Source organism: Sipha flava, unplaced genomic scaffold, assembly GCF_003268045.1.
Source record: "Sipha flava isolate LNK unplaced genomic scaffold, YSA_version1 35a_pilon_pilon, whole genome shotgun sequence".
In the NCBI taxonomy this organism is placed as follows: Eukaryota; Metazoa; Arthropoda; class Insecta; order Hemiptera; family Aphididae; genus Sipha; species Sipha flava.
The window spans coordinates 3,352,975-3,374,188 of NW_020273058.1; the positions used below are offsets into that span (position 1 = coordinate 3,352,975).

Sequence of the window (21,214 nt, forward strand, 5' to 3'; positions counted from 1 at the left end):
AAAAGAATATACACTCGTAAGTCGGACAGCGGAGTGAAAATAAGTTTTCGGAAAAATTTGAATTGTTGAATTAAATTTTTATTCATTTTTATTTGTATTATATTTGTGCGTATATACTATTAAAATTGGTAAGTAACCATATCAAAATTAAAATAAGTTGAAATTTTTTTTTTTTTTTTATTAAAGACTTTATTTTCTACTATTTCCTTTATTTAATACGAGCCTTAAATTGTTCCCTTAAAACGGGAAAATCTTTACCTTCATCTGTATTAGTAGTGGTGCACAGCCCTCACGCTTCAAAAATTGTTCCAGCGCCAATGTTTATAACAGTACCTATTGAAAGATTGAAGAACCATGTTCTTAAATATAACTTTTGTTTTATAATTAAAATCGAAAGTTTTTAACTAATTATATAAATATGATTTACTCTAATCTGTTTCTGACTAGCTGTTAAGATTGAACTAGCATTACAGCTAAAAGATGTAAATTACTTTTTACTTTTTGATTTACTAGTTTTCTGTTTTCCTTTCCAAATTCCAGTCTTGGAATATAATAATTTTTTTCTTATATTTGCAATGTCATATAAAATATATATTATACATATATATATCATTATATATCAATATATCATATTGTTGATAACTGTTATCACCTAACCGAAAATCAATAAACAAGCGTGCTCTATTTTTTATTTTCAAATTTGAAAAACCTCTAACGTTCTTCCGCCAATTTTAAAATTATACATCCGGTGGACGAGTGTTAGATTTATTCCTTCCATTAACTGCGAAAATGGAGTCAAATAATGAATGCTTTGTTTGCGGTGGCCATGATTTCACAATAGCTGATGGAGTGTTTATATGCAACGAGTGTGGGATACAATCCCAAGTAAGTATTTTTTGAATTCTTGTTAATTTACGTATTTATTGTTTTTTATATTTTATATATTAATTATAAAAACATAATAAGTTATTGGGATAATTATAACCTATATAGGTATCTATATAAAATTACCCAAATTCATTATGTATAATTTAATAAAGATATCCTACATGAAATTTAATTTATCACTTTATGTTAACAAAAACTTAATTAACTTATTGATATTTTTTTGGTGAATATTTCCCTCATTCAGTATTGAATAATCATAATTATTACAATTGTTTTTCATAGAAAAAAATTTTTTTATTTAAAAAATAATTGTATTGGCATTTTACATATTTACTCTTTGTTGTATGATTTAAATATAATAATTTATTTATTATATATTGTTCAAATTAACTTTTTTTGTGTTTTTATTATATATTATTTAATCTCTTTTTTTTTCCAGAATTTTAGAGAAGAACTAATCAATTTTAATGATAATATTATGTATGGTAAACATGACAAAATGATTGATAAAGATCATGAAATTACAGTTGGATCTCAATTGGAAAAAAAGAAGAAATTATTATCTTGGGAATGTTTCAATTTAATTCTTATAGGACTTACCAATGAAATGATTGAACTTGGTGCTAATCCTAGTTTAAAAGTTATAGTGTTACAATTATGGGTTCGATATTTGCAGTGCATTGAGGCAGCATTTACTTCAAAAAAATTTAGGAAGCTTCCAAAATTAAATACTTCATTTAATAACATGTAAGATGAAAAATCATTTATAATTAGAAGCATATTATATTTTTGTTCTTGCCCGTTAAAATCTTATAGGATAAAAATTTGGATGATTTTAAAATATTTAGACAACTACCAATAAAATTGTATATAATTACTTAATGCTAAATGTTGATATTTAATTATAGTATTATTTTATGAATAATTTAAAATAAAGAATCACTGAATATATATGTATGTTACCGGCTATAAGAATAATCCGGTATTTTGCAAAATGCCTTGGCATTATATAAAATGCCAAAAATCACTTGGCAATATACATAATACGAGCTTTATCTAGGTATTATGTATAATGCCAAACGTGGAGAAGGCAATATGATGAAAATAAACAAAATTGGGCATCGTCTATTACCAACAACTTTACTTACCGTTTATCATAAATGTGTGTGCAAAATTTAATGCAATAAATATTAAGATTCTTTTACTACTAAAATAATAAATCTAAGGTACAATATTGAACGTACTAATAATTTCATTCAATCTATATCGTCATTTTTCTTATCATTTTCGTGTCTCGTTATGGTGTTGCAACTATGGATACGATTTATAAGAAATCAAATTTTTATAACAAACTACAAAATTTTTTTTAAAAATTTGGCCACTAATAATAGTTTTTTATCTGATGAACAATATAATGAATTGATAAAAATTCAATCCACAAGAATTGGCCAAGGATTTTTAAAATGTGTTTGTAAGTCCAAGTGTCAAAATAAAAAGTGTATTTGCCCTAAAAATAACATTTTGTGTACATACTTCTAAATATCACTTTTCTACAACATGTTATAATAAGTAACTAGTAGTTTAATTAAAATATTTCTATAATAGTAATAACATAATAATAGATAAAAATTAAATTTTGTCTGTAATATGAGTAATAATATATAATTATTATAAGAATCTTCATATAATAAAATGTTTTGTACTTTGCCTAAAAAAAAATTAGTGTTTTGCATAATGCCTAGGTGTTTTATAAAATAAATAATATTGAAAATAATTTAATAATATAATAATATTGAAAATCATTTGTTTTATTTAAATTGCATAAAATGGGTCAGCATTTTGCAAAATACCTGAATCATCCATATTACCGATAACATATATATATACATATATATATAAACAAAATAAAAGAACCGACAATTATTTGTGTAGGTAGTACTAATTATTGATAATTATTTTAATTCCGATTAAACTCATTAGATACTTTCTAAACATAAAAAATATTTTTAGCGATGGTGAAATTTTATATGACATTGCAAATATAAGAAAAAAATTATTATACTCCAAGACTGGAATTTGGAAAGGAAAACAGAAAACTAGTAGATCAAAAAGAAAAAAGTTATTTACATCTTTTAACTGTAATGCTAGTTCAATTTTAACAGCTAGTCAGAAACAGATTAGAGTAAATCATATTTTTATAATTAGTTTAAAACTTTGATTTTAATTATAAAACAATTGTACAGGTTACTCACAAGTTACGTAAACTAGACCACACCAAGACTGATATTAATAACGACTCAATAGGATTTTCAAATGATGTTAATGTGTTGCAAAGAAGAAAAAATTCAAGAAAAATTAAGTATAAAATATCAAATTGTTATTTTTATTTGAAGTACTTAAATTAGATTATTAACTTTAAATTTTAGTATTAAAATGGCAAAAAATGTACAAAAATCTCTCAAGGCAATGCCTTCCATTAGTAAAGACCTAACTTTTGAGGAATCGACAAAAATTTTTCAATCTGGTCGAAAATGTTGGAAAAGGTTAAAACATAAAGAAAAAAAAAATATGATTACTATAAAAAAATTAATATCTATTATTAGATTAGCCACTATCATCAACAATGATGATATTTATTTATCTGATATTTTAAGGTAAACTATATTTTTAACTTTTTACTAATTTTCTATCATATTAATTGTATTCTATTACAAATAAGAGTGTTCATTTTCTGTACAGAGGGGCATAATTAATTATAGTGGCTGGAGCGCCAAATTTTGACAATCTATTTTGTTAGTGAGAAAAACGATGTGTACTTAAATATGCTTTTAAATTTCAAACACTTTATTTGGATGAAATCGAAAAGCATTTAAATAGAATGTTTTAATGTTAACATTCATAGCTTGGGAGTAAGCAAATTGAATGTATTTCTTCTTAACAGTTGTAGTTATATATTTATATTTATAATAATTTTTATGAGAAGATTATCGTATGAACCTGTATTTTAATATAGAACCTAGAATATATTTTTTCTTTACACCAATTTTTAGTAATTTTGATAAGGAACATTATTTAAACAAATAAAAAAAATACTTACTCTAGATCAACATTTCAAAACGGGATACGCTTAACCCTCATAGTATTCAAAAATGTACGAGAGGGTACTCAGGAAAAAAGGAACTATGGCGAAAAATTTAAAAATTAATATTTTTGAATTAATACATTTTTATGAAATATTTGATTAAAAACATTGTTTGCAGAAAAGATTTTTTTTATTATACACGTTCATTAAAAATAAAAAATAAATATCTTAATAGACTTTTTGTGAGTTCAGACTATAAGTTTATTTATTTTCTGTGGATCCAGATTTTAAAAATTAAGTTTTATCATACAACCTAAAGGATCACATTAAAATTAAAATGCATATTATTTTTTTATCTACATTCTATGGGGAATACTGATTAAAATAATAATAACAATAATATATGTATTCATATAAATTAAATTGTTATATTTATATAAATACAAAATTAGAGTTTCATAAATATAAAATAATATATAACTTTTTAATTTGATGTTAAATTATTGGCAACCCCTAATAAAATTTGGCAACCCCTTTAGGAGTTGCACACCACTGCTCTAGACCATGAACATCAACAATTCAACTATATTAAATATTTTCATTTATTATATATGTATATATATATATTATTATTTATTGCCATATTAAATTGTCAATACTTAATTCGCAGTACCATGATGCACTCTTATTTGGGATAAAGTATATTAAAGTACCTAAGATATAATTTACAATTTGTAATTCTTAAGTACTTATAATTAATTTTATTAATAGGTGGATACATGAAGGACATTTTCATATAAATCATATAAATTTATTTTTACCAGAAAATGTAGTTCATGGTATCAATTTGCGAAAAATTATGCTAATGTCATCAAGAAATAAATTAAATCAAGAAATTACTATGATAATGTTTCTTTTAAAAATTGACCAACTACCCAATATTGATTTTAAAAAAATGGCTAAACGATTTTGTGATGAACTACAACTGCCTAGTAATTACTACTCTTTTAGTAATTGTATTTTTTTATGATTTTTTTCTGTTTACAACTAGGTGATTTTACAAACATTGTTTGTAAACTTATATCAATATCTCCTCCTAGCCTACATTTTACTCATGTATTACCTGACATTGAAATCAAAGTCATGGCTTATTTACTTTTTGCTGCTAAGTTTTTATTTTGTCTTGATGGTAATGCAGAAAACTTATCTTCAGACTTTGCTGAAAAAGTGAATCGGTATGTAATTGTTTAATTTTTTTAAATCATAATTTCTTAATTGAAAGCAGCAAACATATTTTCTAACTACATTTTTTTTATTTTTATTTTTTTTTAATGAGTTATAAGGAAAAAAAATTTACTAGAAATGAGCTATTACAAAATTTTAAAAATGTTGCTTACTATGTATACATTTTGATTTATCTATCTAACAATTAAAATTTCTAAATATTTGGAATCTTATTGACAATATTTTGCATACTTTATCTTAAATTTTATTAGTTTAACTGATCATTTTAATTTTTAACATTTAGATATAATGATGCAGGATGCTAGATAAACTATTTTATATTCTAGTCTTTTATAGTTCTGCTTTATTAGTATATTTAATATGATAAGAGATTAAAGTACATATTTTAGAAGCTATAGTCAAACAATAATAAGCTAATACTAATTAGTTGTTAAACTAAATGATACATCAAAATTTTATGTGTTGCCATATTTGTTTTTAAATCATAAATATACAGATTTTACAATGTGAAAAACATAAAATTATTTCATTATTTCCCATTAATTTAATTTTAGTATTTCATTACAATTCTATTACAAAAGTAGATAAAATTCCCCAATTCAACTTATTTTTCTTTTTAAATTAATATTCTTAATTGCTGAAGTTAAGTTATTTTGAAAGTAAAAATAATATTCATTGTCTGAAGTATCTATTTTTGAATTGGTATTTTAATATTACATTTTATTTTAGATTAAATAATGAACATCAAAAACTGTTTAGCTGGAATGAATATGTGAAATATATTGAATGTAGAAATACTGTAGTTTCTGACTACAATTCTGTGTTGCATACAAAACTATATGAAAATAAAATACACAACACTAAATTATTTATCAACAATTGGAACATTATAAAGTCAACTTTACCCTTAAAAAACAGTAAATTAATATTATATACACTTTATACTTCATCATTTAATTTTAATATTTTTATGTTGAATAGAGATATTTAATAAGAAATTTAGAGAAAACACTGAATGTTTATTCAAATCATTGCCAGATATTGGAAGAACTGAAAGTTATAGAGGTATCCCTGCCTCAACTAAACCATTAACATCAACTTTAAAATGGATACTAGATTATTATTCAGTGCAATTAAGTGTTGTTACAAGAACTACATTAGAAAATGATTTCACTCAAACTGATATTTTATATTTAACAAATGAAGAAAGGTATTTATGTAATGATATATTAATAGCTATCAATATTCAATATTACTTATACATAGTATAGAAATTTTCAGTGGTGCACAATAGTATTGAAAAATTGAAGACTAGAGTTGATATTGATAACATCATTTATAGTATATATGTATTGCTAATTGGAAAAAAAAGTGTAAATCTTTATTTTGCTATAAATTGTTTAATATTTTCTTAAATGTAGGTGGTCTTTTATGTTGAGATATCAACATTTGAACTATTTTTGTCTTAACAATTATTCTTTGGTCAAATTTAACATAACTAGTTTTTAAAAAAAGGTATTTGAGGTTTCTTCTCTTGAGATTTGCAAAGCTATTCGAATTGGTGACTGTGTATTTAAACACAACAGCCATATCCTTTATTATAAATAAAACATTAAAACTTAATATGATATATTTATCAGATATTAACATTCAAAATTACAAAATATGGTTTCTGAGTATGATATTCTTATGAAATACTAATAATGTAATTTGTAAAATTATTATATTTAAACAAATATAAGTATATAAAAAAAAAAATTAAATTTTGAAATGAAATTATTATGTATTAAAAATTTAGTCTATTTTTATTCGAAAATAATATAATTTTTTTTTCGCAGGATTTATGATTTAGCCAATAAGTATGATATACCAATAGAAATCAACAGTAATAAACCATTATATTATGTAAAAGAAAAAAATGAAGATCCTGATACGAAAATACCTGTACCAAATAATACTGAAGTCAAAGTGTTTTTAACTAACCATATACCTAACAAGACTCAACAGACGGAAACTTTAAATACCTCTTATAAAGAAAAACCAAATACAATATATTTAGGAACAGGCCTTTATTATTGGTACATACATTTGAGTACATTTTTTTTACTAAGAGCTGATATTGTTAAAATAGATATGGTTTTAAAAAAAAAATTACCTCACTCATTTCTTTGGTTCATGCATCAGTGTTGTAGAATATTGGATTGTGCGCCTTCCCACCTATACTTAGAACTTTTAAGGTTAGAGAAGAAATTTTCTACATTTTTACAATCAAATGAAATGATGTCCGACTCTAAAGATGAAGATTTTTTATCTAATGGAAGTAGCTAATTACATAATAATCAAAATATTTTATTACATTTTAATTGTTAAAAAAAAAAAAATTTTGACATTAGTATTTATGAATTTTTGTTATGTTCTTGTTTTATATCATGTTAGCTTTACAATTAAAAATTATTATATTATTTTTGACTTAGGACATTACCAATACAAATAATAAACGTGAAGTTTTCAATGCATATGTTGTTTACTTGTTTTTTTTTACATATAGCATAAATTATAGATCCATGTACCTTAATGTTTTTTACCCTTAATATTGTTTACGTAGACATATTATTTTATAATAAAATTAAATCTTTGAAATGTAATGTAAATTAATTTTCTGCCTGGGTTCCGCATACATAGCTATAGACGCTTATAGGACTATGGGGTTCCGCGATGATATTGCAAGTTTTCTTTCCATGATAATGTTTCACGGCGAGACGGTTATCACATCAAAAACACGTACAATCACTGAAAGGAAATCGGTCGGATCGTCAGCGGCCGTGATTAAAAAAAAGAAACTCTTAGAATATTATCTGTCGCAGAGCACAGATTGAGTTATCTATTTGTGTTGTTCGACAGAAATGTAAATCGTTGTTCATCAAGTAGTTCAAGTGTACGTTGTCCTCTTGCGATGGACCCCAAAAACAACCTGATGGGTGTCGACGATACGGTGTTCATGCTGCTGGAGAAGTTGAAGTCTAATGGCACGTTCGACGAATTTCGTAGATATTGTGTTACCGATATTGACGCCAAGGTAAATGAGAACGTCGGTTTTTTGCGGACGTATTAGTTATTTTTCATGCACCGTCCAGGATTAACTGCTAGTTGTTTGACGGCCCGTTTCGTGAAACATTTACTTGATCGACTTACAGATTACTAGCTACTTGGATGTCTCTACCACTGATCAAAATTTCTTAGTTAATTTTCTCTTCGCTTTTGTAAACACAGAACGACCTTAAGTTAGAGCCCTTTAACTGTAATAACATACATTAAATGAAAATTACTACATATAACAATTTTATCTATATTTTCCTTATATTGTATTAAACATTATTATAATGAATTTATTCATTGTTGCAGCCAACTTTTCTGAATTTGAAACAGCGAATTGAATCAAATGTCATCAAATTTTTGAGTAAAATTAAATATACTCCTGAATTGAATAAGAACATTGTCCGTGAGAGATTAAAGAAACATTTATTTGATGGGTATGTATCATATAATTGATGATAACTGATAATTATGAATATGTATATTATATATATAAATCCATTCATATTTAATAGTGATGTAATATTTTTACTTGTTATTTTTAAATTAATTAAGACGTGAAGCTCATGATATTGAAGAAGGCACTGATAGAATACTCAATCAAGTATTGGCACCCAGAATGGTTAATGTTTTTGAACCTAAAATAGAAATTGCCGTGAATGAATACTTAGGAATCAAAAATGAAGACCCTCTAACTGAAGTTAATGGTATGTCTAATCTATTTTATTTCATTATTATAATTTTGTAAAATATTCTATTATACCCTCATTTAGTATTAGATACTAATTTTTAAAATCATATGAGATCCAAACATTTTTTAATATGTAGAATGTTTTAAAAATTGACTAAAATAATATTTATAATAATATGATATGAGAAAATATTGCGTATTGTATATCTTTTAGATATGGGGTATAATTTTTATTTATGTTCCTCTTAAGAAGAATATAAGAATTATCTGAATGTATAACTAGAAACAACTAATGTAGCTCAAAAAAAGAGAAGTTAACAGCAAATCAAATATTTACAGTATAACTAGTTCTTAGTAAACATTATGGTGATAAGAATATTAATCTAGGGTTTGTGGATTTCAAGCAAACATATGAAAATATAATTATATACAAAACAGGTTAAAGTAACCCAATTTAAGTCATAAACTTTATAAAACTGTATAAAAATTAAATAAAATATGTGATTGTAGTATTGACAGTACAATCAGATTTTTTTTTTAAAGTTTTTAAAGAACCAAGACGGGATTAATTTAAATTTAACGTTCAAAAGTATGATAAGAAGATTACCGCAAATATAGGCAATTGGAGTAAATGAAAATTTTCCCCCTTGCAGACAATCCAATTATTATTAGCAATATAAAACAAGATAGTGCAAATAGTATATCAAGCTAATGAAAGTATGCTAATAAATGAGGTAAATAAACCAAGGAAAGACCAAATAATATTTATACATTCATGACTAGAGACAATGAAGATGAATCAGACGTGGAAATTGATGAGATATTATTTTAACAATAATCAGTCAACATAAATAATAAAAACTGTAGTATATTTTAAGAAATGTATCTTTGTTTAAAAGCTGGCAATGGATGTTTTGTTCGATAATGATGAGGTTGCAAACAGATGGAAAGAATACCTCAAAGATCTATACATAGGAGAAACATGGATAAAACTTAGGATAAAACATTAACAATAAGCAAGAAGAATATATTGAGAACAAACAAGTAAATCCAGTTATTAAAGGGCCAAGGAATTACTAAGGATGAGTGTAACCGAGCAGTTAGAGATTTGAGTGATAAAAAATCAACTGGATTTGATGATATACCTTCAGAAATACTGAAAAACCTAGACGAAAAAACAGGTGAAAACTTATTTGAAATTATCAAGAAATGCTATGAGGAAGACTCAATTCCAAAATATTTCATAAAAAGTAAAACTATCACCCTACCCAAGAAAGGGAATGCTACTGATTGCTCAAACTACAGAACTATCGCTATCTTATCTCACTCGTCAAAGATAATTATGAACATTATAAAGAACAGATTGAAATACAAAGTGGAAGAAAGACTTGACAAAGACCAATTGGGTTTTAGGAAGGGTAAAGGAATGCGAGAAGTTATCATAGCCTTGAGACAGCTACTGGAAAGGAGAGTTGACGTGAACAGAACAACTTATAGCATTCATAGACCTGGAAAAAGCATTTGACAAGGTAGAGTGGAAATTTCTATTTAACACTCTAAGGAGAGCTGGAATTAGTTGAAAAGACTAGCGCTTAATATTGAACTTGTATAAAAATCAAACCACTGAAATAGATATAAATGGAAGCGAGAGAGAAGTGAAAATTTGTCAAAGAGTAAGGCAAAATTGCCCTTTGTCTCCATATTTGTTTAATTTGTTTATTGAACAGGTAATAGATGAAATGAAAAACCACTCCAGAGGAATATCAATAAATGGGAAACAGTTTCATTTCATCTGCTTTGCAGATGATATAGCTCTCCTAGCAGCAAGGAAGAATTGAGTTTGATGCTTCATATACTTTACTCGTGTGCTGAATGTACCGGTAGACCACACTCATTGTGCTGCCATTATAATGAAATATCGGTCTTAGTAAAATTAACACCAAGAAAAAATGAAAAAAATTGGTATTAGCTAAAAATAGCTTGATAATTTTATATATTACTTAAAAAAAAATGGGAAAATATCAAAAGTAAGTATGTAGGTACTTGTTTGATAAATTTTAAATTTTATGTTGTTAAATTATAATCTTAAAACTCTTGACATTAAATTGATAATCATCATTATTTATGCCTTGATATTTTAAATATGAGAACAAATATTAAGGAAAAATAGTAATTCTTCTTTTTTGGGTAAACAGCCCCTAGGGCCATCCCATCAAACATCCTTCCCTCCAGCCATCTCTGTCGGATGCTCGTTCTTTCCAATCTGATTCTCCACCTAAGACACTTACATCTTTTTTAACCAGATCTTCCCACTTCATATGAGGTCTTCCCAAAGGTCTCTTCCCAGCTAGATCTTTCTCTAACACTATACGTAGCAAGGGATTCTAACTACGCCAAGCATGTCCAGCCCACTTTAGTCTTCTACTCCTTATTGTCTCTAATATATTTGACTTCTGGAAAAGAAATCCTAGTTCATTATTCATTCTTATCCTCTACTCATTGCTATTGCTATCTTTCATTGGACCATAAATCTTCCTTAGAACTTTTTTTTCCTATACTATCAGCTTGGGCGTAGTAATGTCATATATAGCTGTATCTTAAGCTCCCTCGATAACGATATCGATCCTAGCAGTTTTGCTAGTCCATAGTAAGTCCTATTGCCAGCAAGTATCCTTGCTGATATTTCCTTGGCTATTCTTTTCAGTTATGACTGACCCTAAGTACTTAAACTGCTTGGCTCTGTTGAAAACATAGTTTCTTACATTCAAGGATGGGTACGCACCCGCAGTTTCTCGTCTGCCAACGACTATATACTCCGTTTTAGTTTCGTTTATCTGTAGTCCTACTTTCGCTGCCAATCTTTGTAGACGGTCGAACAGTGATTTCAGTACATTTGGTGATTCTTCCATTAATACTAAATCGTCCGCGTACGCCAATAGGCCTATTGATGAGTCCTGCAGCTTCACTCCTTTGTCGGGTCTAACTTTCATTGCTCTAATAACTTTCTCTAACACTATATTAAATAACACCAGTAACATTGAGTCGCCCTGTCTCAGACCTGACTTTACTAATATTGGCTCCGTTTGGCTACTTCCAACTTTGACTTTAATGAATGTCTCCATAATACTTATCTCCACTAACTTTATCAATTTTTGTGGGAAGTTAAATTCTCTTATAATTTTAATTAAAAATGTTCGATGAATACTGTCATATGCTTTCCTGAAATCAATAAAAAGGATATGGATTTCTTTATCGAATTCCCAAGTCTTTTGGAATATCTGCCGAAGAACAAATATTTCATCCATTGTTTATCTTCCTGGTCTAAAACCTCCCTGGTAGTCGCCAATAATTTCCTCCGATTTTTCTTTTAATTTTGATAAGACACAGTTAGAGAATATTTTATATGTCACATTTAAAAGAGCTATGCCTCGATAATTATTACAATCTTGCCTGCTTCCTTTTTTATGGATCGGCCATATCATAGCTGTTTTCCATTCCTCTGGTATTTTTTCAAATTTCCAGATCTGGTTTATCAGTTTCCCTATCTTAGCCAGTAGTTCTTTTCCTCCATATTTTAGTAGTTTATCTTGAACTTCATCCTCACTAGGTGACTTGTGATTTTTAAGCCATTTTATATGTAGCTTTATCTCTTCCAGCGTTGTTCTGGGCAATCTTGTTTATTCCAAGATTTTAGGTCGAAACTGAAGACTTCGTCCGGCTCGTCACAATTTAATACTTTATCAAAGTACTTACCCCATATTTTGAATATCTCCTCGCTCGAGGTTATTAATATCCCATCATAATTTTTTAAGAACCTCTCTTTCTTTTTATATCCTCCTGCGAATCGATTTATCTGCTTGTACATGTCTCTGGTTTTATGCGATTTATAGTCGAGCTCTGCTTTTTCCAACATGTCCTGGAGGTATTTCTTTTTTTCACACCTCAATATGTTGCTCGCTTCTCTTAGGCGAGTTTTGTACCTGCCGAAATAATGCGTATCATTATTTGTGTCATTTAGCCAATTCATTCTTGCCACTCTTCTTTCAATGGCTTCTTCGCAAACTCTGTTAAACCAAGGTTTGGTTTTTAAGTTTTTCTTTCCTAAAATCGTTGCCATTACATTATTAATGGCGCTTCTTATTTGCTCCCAGTTCCTATCCACATCCGCGTCGGCTACTACTTCCTTTTCTTGTAGAATTTTCTTAATTTTGTTACTAAATTGATGGTTTATTGATTGGTCCTCCAGTTTGTCAATATCAAACCGTCCTGTATTTAACACACGTCATTTATTAAGTTTTTTTAATTTTACTCTCATCCATATGCCAACAAGTAGGTGATTCGAATTCAGGTCAGCTCCCCGTAATGTCTTTATATTCCGGACACCATTCTTAAATCTGCTATTAATTAGTACATGGTTTATCTGGTTCTTATATTTTCCATCTGAGAAGATCCAAGTATACTTGTATACATCCTTCCTTGGGAACGGTGCTTTTGAACACCAGCCCTTTTCCTACAGCAAAGTCAATAAGTTTTGATCCATTGTCACTTGAATTTGCATGCAGGCTATGATTTCCAACGGTATTTCTATAACAAGGCCCTTCTTATTTTTGCGTTAAAGTCTCCCAGGATCAGTCTGACCTGACCCACCAAAGTATTAAATACATCTTCCAATGTTGCATAGAAGAGCTCTTTTTCCATTTCATCTTTATCTTCGGTAGGAGCATGTACGTTAATTAAAACCAAATCAAAGTTTTCTGTTGTTAGTATTAACGTAAATATTCTTGGATTACCATCTCTAAATTCTTTTACTGTATGAATGATTGATTCATGTACTGGAAATCCCGTTCCCAGTCTGTGAGCCTGTTTATATTTTCCATTAAAAATAGTTGTTTGAGACACCTTTGTTGTACCAACATCTTGCCATCTAACCTGAAGTGCACCACACTTCATTTTGTATTTTTCAACTTCTCTTACTAAATTTACAGTTGTTCCTTCTTTGTACAAAGTTCTTACGTTCCAAGTACCACACAATAGATCCAATTTCCAGTTTCTAGTCTTTTTTCCGTTAACTCTAGTCTGAGACTTGGTGTTTGAGTCCTGAACGTTAGCTTTTTTACAAGGCAGGGTCGTTAGCCCTGCGCTTAACCCCCAACCTGGAGGAAATAACAAATATCAAGAAAAAATAGTAATAAGCTTAAATAATAAAAAAATGGTAATATGTTTAAATAGTAATAAGTTTAAATTCTGTTGGTTAATATGTATGCATTATTTGCTTGTATTAAGTAAAAAAAAACATCTTATAAAAATAATGTTGTTGGGTTGTTAATGAAAAAAAATAAAATTTACATATATCTAAATATATTGTATTGTTTTTAGGTTTAAAAGAATCAAATACGAACCCAAAAAATATTTCTGATGTTGAAAAAAACATTATTTCCGATACTAAAATAGGCAAGTTATCAATGTTTTTAATAATTCTATAGTTAATTTTTTTTTTTTTTTATATACCAAATTCTAAAACCTATATACATTTTTTAGATTTAATCTCAGATACTGAAAATGTGGATAACATTGATGAAACGTCTCCTGAATTTGAACCACTATCAGTTCTTGATAATGAAAATAGTAATGATGAGAGCATCTCAGGTATGTCAGATCTAGTCAGTGTTGGTAGCCCAATACAACTTGTTCCAAAAGAAAACCATGATAATACTTCAAATGGTTTTGAAAATGACAAAAATATATTAGAAAAACCACAGCATATAGATAAAAATGGTATTATAAACCACAAAAATACTAAACCAGACAATATTAAGATTTCAACTAATATTGAAAAATTAAAAACAAATGATACAAAACCCAAAAGTAAAAATAGTTTTTCCAGTAAACATTCTAGTAATCAAGAAAAATCTAGTACACATAAGTCTAAAAATCGTAATTCTAACAGCCATCGTTCTACTAGCCAAGAAAAGAACGATATTAAAAAAAGTAACAGTAATCATTCCAAAGATAGAAAAAATAGTAATCACCGGCATCATAGTGATTCCAAAGATAAAAAACATAGACATGATAAAAAATCAAACCATAGTGAACGTGATAAAACACCAAAAAGGGATAGAAAAAACTCTAGATCAGATAAAAAAGAAAAGTCCTCTAGTCTTTGTAAAGAGCCTAAGTCATTAAATGGTAATCGAAGTGATGATGAAAGTAATGCTGGGGGATCTTCAAAGCAAAAAAGTAATGTTCATAAAAATAAAAGTTCTACATCTGACAAATCAAAGTCTTCCTCTAGCCATCATAAAAGTAGTAGAAAAGATAATGGTAGTAAAGATGTTGTTGATAAATCTAAAGATAAGTCATCTATATCTAAAACTTCTTACAACTCAAGTCATAAAATTAATAGAACTCACTCTAAAAAACGTAAACATTCTTTAAATAATGATGATAAGCTATCAGAAAGCAATCCTAGTATTCAAGAAAAGAAACCAAAATGGAGTGATTTTATGACAAACGATGAACAGGATGCAGCAAATGTTTTGTTATCAATGAGTGAAATTTCTTATGAAAATTCTCATAGTGAAGTTATAACAGAAAATATATTATTTATTGGCAACCCTTCTTTTACTGATAATACGTTGAAAACCACATCAAATACTTCAGAAAATATATTAGAAAACCAAGAAAATTTGATTCAAACAAACAATGTTGAATTCAGTGATAATAATGATATAGAAGAAAATTTTCATTCACAATCTAGTGATATAAAAACACCACAGTCATTGCAATCTATTGACAATGTTAATGAAAAATGTGTTCTACCAATCAACCAATCAATATCTGAGAAAGAATATTCTGCTGATGCTGAAAGCTGCACATTATTATCATGTAAAGATGATGCTCCACAAAAAACTTCTTTTGAAAATATTAAAATAACTTCAGAACCTAATGAACAAATTAAATTAGAAGTTCCAAAATTAAAATTAAAACTTTTACCAAACCAAATTAATTTATTAAATCATGAAAAAAGAAAAAAACATCATAAAAATCATAAATCAAAGGTGAAGAAATTAAAACAAGATTCCTCTAATGAAGTTGGCATTTCTATAATTGATACTGCACCAACGACTATAAACTGTAAACAAAATACCCTAGAACCTATCTGTGATATTGACCTTAAATTAAATGATAATGTGATTTCTGCACCTAACCAAGGAACATTTAGTTTACCAAAAGAAAATGAAATTAATAATGCACAACCATTGGAAAATAATGAATCACTTAATACCTTTAAAGGATTTACACAATCAGATGCTGTCCCATGTAAAAATTATGAGCAATTAAAGCATTTAGTAATAGCCTTAAAGAAAAGTTTATCCAATGAAAATATTAAAAGTATAATTGATACTGATGGATTCAAGGGTTTTACTGATGAAGAACTCCGTCCATGTAAAAACCGAGATTTGGTTAACTTACAGATTATTAAGTTAAAAGAAGAAATAGGCTTTCCAGGGTTTTCTGAAGAGGAAATTCTAATGAGTAGTGGTCATCAGTTTATCAAACAACAACTAGAACTTTCCAAAAAACAAAATTATATAAATGGTGAAGAGTCAAGTATGACATGTGATGGAAATGAAATTAAAAATCAAAGAACATTTAAAGAAGTCATGTCAATTATATATGAAAGTAACAATGATGGTAATTCAACTACAAAGAAAATCTACACAAAACCAGTTACTATTGAAAAAAAAAAATGTTCTGTAGTGAACAATAATAATCATGATATTACAGCATCAAATGATTGGGTAGTTAAACAAGAAATGAAGTATAAACTGTTGCCTGTTAAAGTTAAACTTGAAAGACTAATGGAATACAGATATAATGGTGAGGATATACTTTTAAATATAATTTTTTTTGACTAAATATATTTTTTTACTTTTACAACATACATTTTTATTGGATTTTTCAGATACTAAACATATGTCAAATTCTCCTCAAGTATCTTAAATTACTATAGACAAATAATAGGAACTACAATAATACCTTTTTATTTCCAAGCATCAGGATAATACAAGGTATGATTTATTAGTCTACTATATTAAAATTATTTACTATTATAAAAATTTAATTTATTTAATAAAATCAAAATAGTTTAAAAAAAAAAAAACTAATTAACGTTAAAATATATAGTCTTATATAATCAAAAATTATAATTATCATTCATCTTTCTTAAGATAATCATTTTATTTTTTTTACAAAACCAGGAACTTAATTTTATTTTATTTTTTATTGTTTGCAACTAAGTACATTAACTTCACACGTGTTTTTGTGGTTTAGTTGATTTTTGTTGGGTGAAGTCGTTAAGTGATTAATTGTTAGATGACAATGGCACACGTGTCGTATGCTATCTACCAACAAATTGTCTGTGTCGTATGCCATCTACCGTAAACCAAACAGTTAACCACAACAAAAAATTTATAGATTCGTGTACAGGTGGTCAAACATAGACTATTGAAGGCTTATGTAAACAAATGCAAGTAAAGTATGGAATCAGAGCTCGTGAAGTGACCAATCTTTAAAGACAAATACAAGAAGAATGGTGGAAATCCATCAATCAAAAAAATGTTTTTCAATGTTTTTTACAAGATATAAAAAAAAAACATTTTTGTTAAAAAATAAGAAAAATATGAACAACTGTTAACAAATAAGCTATTTAAAATAGGACAACTGTGAACCAACAGGCATTAATACGTTTGTGTAGATTTTTGTAGATATGATTTTCTTGGTAGATAACATATGACACGTGTACCATGACAATTTGTGATTAAAACATATGTGTCTCCTAATGGTTCTTTGTATATAGAAAATACTTATTTTAGTGTATTTATAGTATATTATAATATAATATTAATAATTTTGTCTTTATACTTAGGATCGAAAATAAATGTACCGGATGTTACGCTTATGGTCAATTATAACAATTTTGAATGTGTTAATATTGTTATTCTTATGTATGTTTCAAACATTTCTTGAAAAATGAAGTACATTTATTTCTATTGATATATTGAATTTGTAACTATAAAATACAATTTGCCAAATAGTTATAGCATAATATAATATTAAATGTATAAAATGCGTAAATATTTATATCTTCATGAAATTGACTTTTTTTATTAATCTATAAATTGCAATACTGTTCTGTGTGCTTTACATAATTATCAAGTTATTTTAAATTGATATTTATATATTTTGAGTAGTCATTTTCTCATAAAGTGATCATTAGTACATACTCTCATATATTTGGTTTTTGATAGTCAATTAAAATGGTCTATTTTTTAAGACTATACACTTATGTGTGTAGTTATAAAGGAAAAATAATTTTAATTGATGTATATATGTGTATATTTTGTAAATATAGCCAAATTAATTTTTAAAACACCAACCCAAAAATATTGTATTAGAAAAAAAATTAATGTGTTATTATTTTTTCTTGCTAAATTTTATATAAATTTTTCTAGTTATAATAAATCGGTTTTTTTAATTTTTCTCCAAAAATATAACACCTGTTAAATGGATAATGTATAATATTTAATTTGTTTACCTAATATTTTAAAATAAAATTGTACACTGCCTTAATTTAAAAACATTTAGATTAAATATTTATATGATTAGAGTATGATAAGTTTATAATACCTAATTTAAATATTATGATGGTTTTATATTAAAATGTCTGTTGACAATTTTAACTATTGTTTTGTAAGTATAAAATATGTATACATTAACATTATATATAATTATATTTTAAAATAATAAAATTATTTATGAATTTTTAAGAATATAATGTAAATTTATGTATTTCAATTTTAACAGACAATTTCTTAATGTATAAAATGCATTTACTCTTAATATTCTCATTGTTCAATGTGTAGGTATAATTGAAATATACCTAGTAGCTAGTTGTATCCACTGTTGTTGGACATTAATTTATTTTTTTAAATGTTGTTATTTTAAGTTATAATAATATTTTATTATTAAACGTAATTGTTTTGATTTTTTTTTTTTTTATTCTCTTTAAATTATAATATTTAACTACATGACCAAATTAAGGAAGAAGTTTTCATCGAACCTTGTGAATAAAATCAATTTGATTCGGTAACAATGTTAGATTTGAAAATAAATTACTACCAACATAATTTATTCGTGTACCATCCAAGTTTATTCTTCTTTTGTAATTTAATGTATATATAGAACCTGTGGCGCCAAACTTTTTAAATTTTACTCAGGCCAAATAAAAATACTGAATAATACTGCCTCGGGCGGCCTTAAACCTACATTTTTACTTTGCATAGAAAAATAATTTGTGCTATCAAATTACAAGAGTAGAACACATTTGTAGGTTCTGAGCTTTTTTTTTTTTAGACGATTTTTACATCGGTTAGCGTTCATCTTATTTTCCTCTAAAACAGAAATATTATAAATGTAAAAATATAAGAATCTACTTCTACTGTTTTTAGTAACCTAAAACATTTTTTCTTAAAAATAACAAGTAATTATAGTCATATTAATCATTAATTCGTGTTAATTAATTTTTTTCTTATATAACTTATATAATAATATCAAAAGAAACTATATATACCTAATTACGAGTTTAGGCGACGCGCGACGTAGTGAGAGTGTACCCCCAAAACTTCGTATTCCCATCGATAAGGAAACCATCATAAAACCATTATAATTGTATATAATTGTAGCTTGTACTGTAGTTCTTTATTTTTTAGTTTCTAGGTATTCGGGTATTCCGATATCATCATTCTCAGATTATTTACAAATTATTTTTAATAATAAATAGAAAATGCCGCCACATGATTTGGTTACCTCAATACAAACCGCCGTCTTCATCTTATCCTATTCACCCAATCAAGTTAATTTGACTAAAAATAATGCTTACGAACTGCCTCCCGATATAAAGTCATTAATTGCCGAGAAACGCAGAATTCGTTCTTGCTGGCAGAGATCCGGTCTCCCTTCTGACAAACGAACACTCAATCACATGTCCAGTACAATCAAAAAATTAATACAAACCCATAAATCAATATACTTCAAATCAAAATATCAAGCACTAAATACACAGGACGGATCTATATGGAAAGCCACTAAAAATTAAAATTAAAAATCATAGTTATCCACTAAAAAAAGAAGATGGCTCATTAACTACATCCGATGAAGAAAAAGCAAACGTTTTTGGTATTCACCTTTCAAATATATTCACACCACACTCTAATATATCTCCCAACCCAAACAAACTAAACGAAATTGAACATTTTTTAGATAACCCATTACCGATGTCATTCCCCGTAAAACATACATCCCCTAATGAAATAAAAAATTTCAATACTTAAACTAAAGGATAAAAAATCACCCGGCTACGACTTAATCACAAATAAAATGCTAAAATTTCTCCCGAAAAATTCCATAATACTTCTTACCTACTTATACTACTCAATGCTAAGATTATCTTATTTCCCGCTTATATGGAAGTTTTCTACAATAATTCTCATACATAAACCAAACAAACCCAGAAATGAGGCATCTTCATATCGGCCTATCAGCTTACTATCGGTTTTTTTAGTCAAATTGTTTGAAAAAATGTTACTCCTTAGAATCAAATCTTTCACTCAAACCCAAAAAATAATTCTTGACACTCAATTCGGCTTTAGGTCCAAACATTCTACCACCCAACAAATCCATAGAATTATAGACAAAATATCTTCCTCGTTCGAGGAAAAAAAATACTGCCCCGGAGTTTTCCTCGACGTATCACAAGCTTTCGACCGTGTATGGCATCAAGGACTACTTTTCAAAATAAAAAAAATTCTACCAGCACCCCTTTATTTAATAATTAAATCATACCTCTCTAACCGTACATTTGTTGTTAGACAAGGTAACAATTTCTCCTCCTACTTCAAAATTCATGCAGGGGTCCCTCAAGGGAGCGACCTATCTCCAGACCTTTATAATATGTTCACCGAAGATATACCAAGCGCTGACAACATACTAATAGCTACATATGCAGATGACACTGCAATCTTAAGCGACCATAGTAATAACATCATAGTAGCCTCCAATCTCCAATCGCATCTTACTAAAATCGAAAAATGGGCATCCAATTGGAAAATAAAAATAAATACTGAAAAGTCCTTTCACCTTAAGAAAAGAAATAT

The 21,214-nt window shown here is 27.2% G+C and overlaps 2 protein-coding genes across 2 annotated transcripts; both read left to right on the top strand.

Annotated features, from left to right (window-relative positions):
• Positions 1 to 671: 671 nt before the first annotated feature.
• Positions 672 to 7,618, top strand: LOC112687574 (TATA box-binding protein-associated factor RNA polymerase I subunit B). The gene is made up of 10 exons (XM_025560326.1): positions 672 to 885; positions 1,328 to 1,635; positions 2,899 to 3,070; positions 3,132 to 3,247; positions 3,315 to 3,542; positions 4,742 to 4,962; positions 5,022 to 5,205; positions 5,945 to 6,132; positions 6,197 to 6,425; positions 7,054 to 7,618. Exons 1-10 carry the CDS (start codon positions 790 to 792, stop codon positions 7,541 to 7,543), a joined length of 2,232 nt encoding a protein of 743 aa, XP_025416111.1. The 5' UTR covers positions 672 to 789; the 3' UTR covers positions 7,544 to 7,618.
• Positions 7,619 to 8,031: 413 nt separating this feature from the next.
• Positions 8,032 to 18,156, top strand: LOC112687573 (biorientation of chromosomes in cell division protein 1-like 1). Its single transcript, XM_025560325.1, has 7 exons — positions 8,032 to 8,291; positions 8,618 to 8,745; positions 8,864 to 9,015; positions 14,376 to 14,450; positions 14,538 to 16,880; positions 16,966 to 17,071; positions 17,929 to 18,156. Exons 1-6 carry the CDS (start codon positions 8,169 to 8,171, stop codon positions 17,001 to 17,003), a joined length of 2,859 nt encoding a protein of 952 aa, XP_025416110.1. The 5' UTR covers positions 8,032 to 8,168; the 3' UTR covers positions 17,004 to 17,071; positions 17,929 to 18,156.
• Positions 18,157 to 21,214: the final 3,058 nt, after the last annotated feature.

Excerpts from the sequence above, each read along its gene's own strand:
- LOC112687573 (XM_025560325.1), top strand. The coding sequence starts at position 8,169 with ATGGACCCCAAAAACAACCTGATGGGTGTCGACGATACGGTGTTCATG. Across the intron at positions 8,746-8,863 it reads AAGAAACATTTATTTGATGG|ACGTGAAGCTCATGATATTG; the intron begins GTATGTATCATA and ends AAATTAATTAAG. Across the intron at positions 9,016-14,375 it reads CCCTCTAACTGAAGTTAATG|GTTTAAAAGAATCAAATACG; the intron begins GTATGTCTAATC and ends TATTGTTTTTAG.
- LOC112687574 (XM_025560326.1), top strand. The coding sequence starts at position 790 with ATGGAGTCAAATAATGAATGCTTTGTTTGCGGTGGCCATGATTTCACA. Across the intron at positions 1,636-2,898 it reads AATACTTCATTTAATAACAT|CGATGGTGAAATTTTATATG; the intron begins GTAAGATGAAAA and ends AAATATTTTTAG. Across the intron at positions 3,543-4,741 it reads TATTTATCTGATATTTTAAG|GTGGATACATGAAGGACATT; the intron begins GTAAACTATATT and ends TTTTATTAATAG.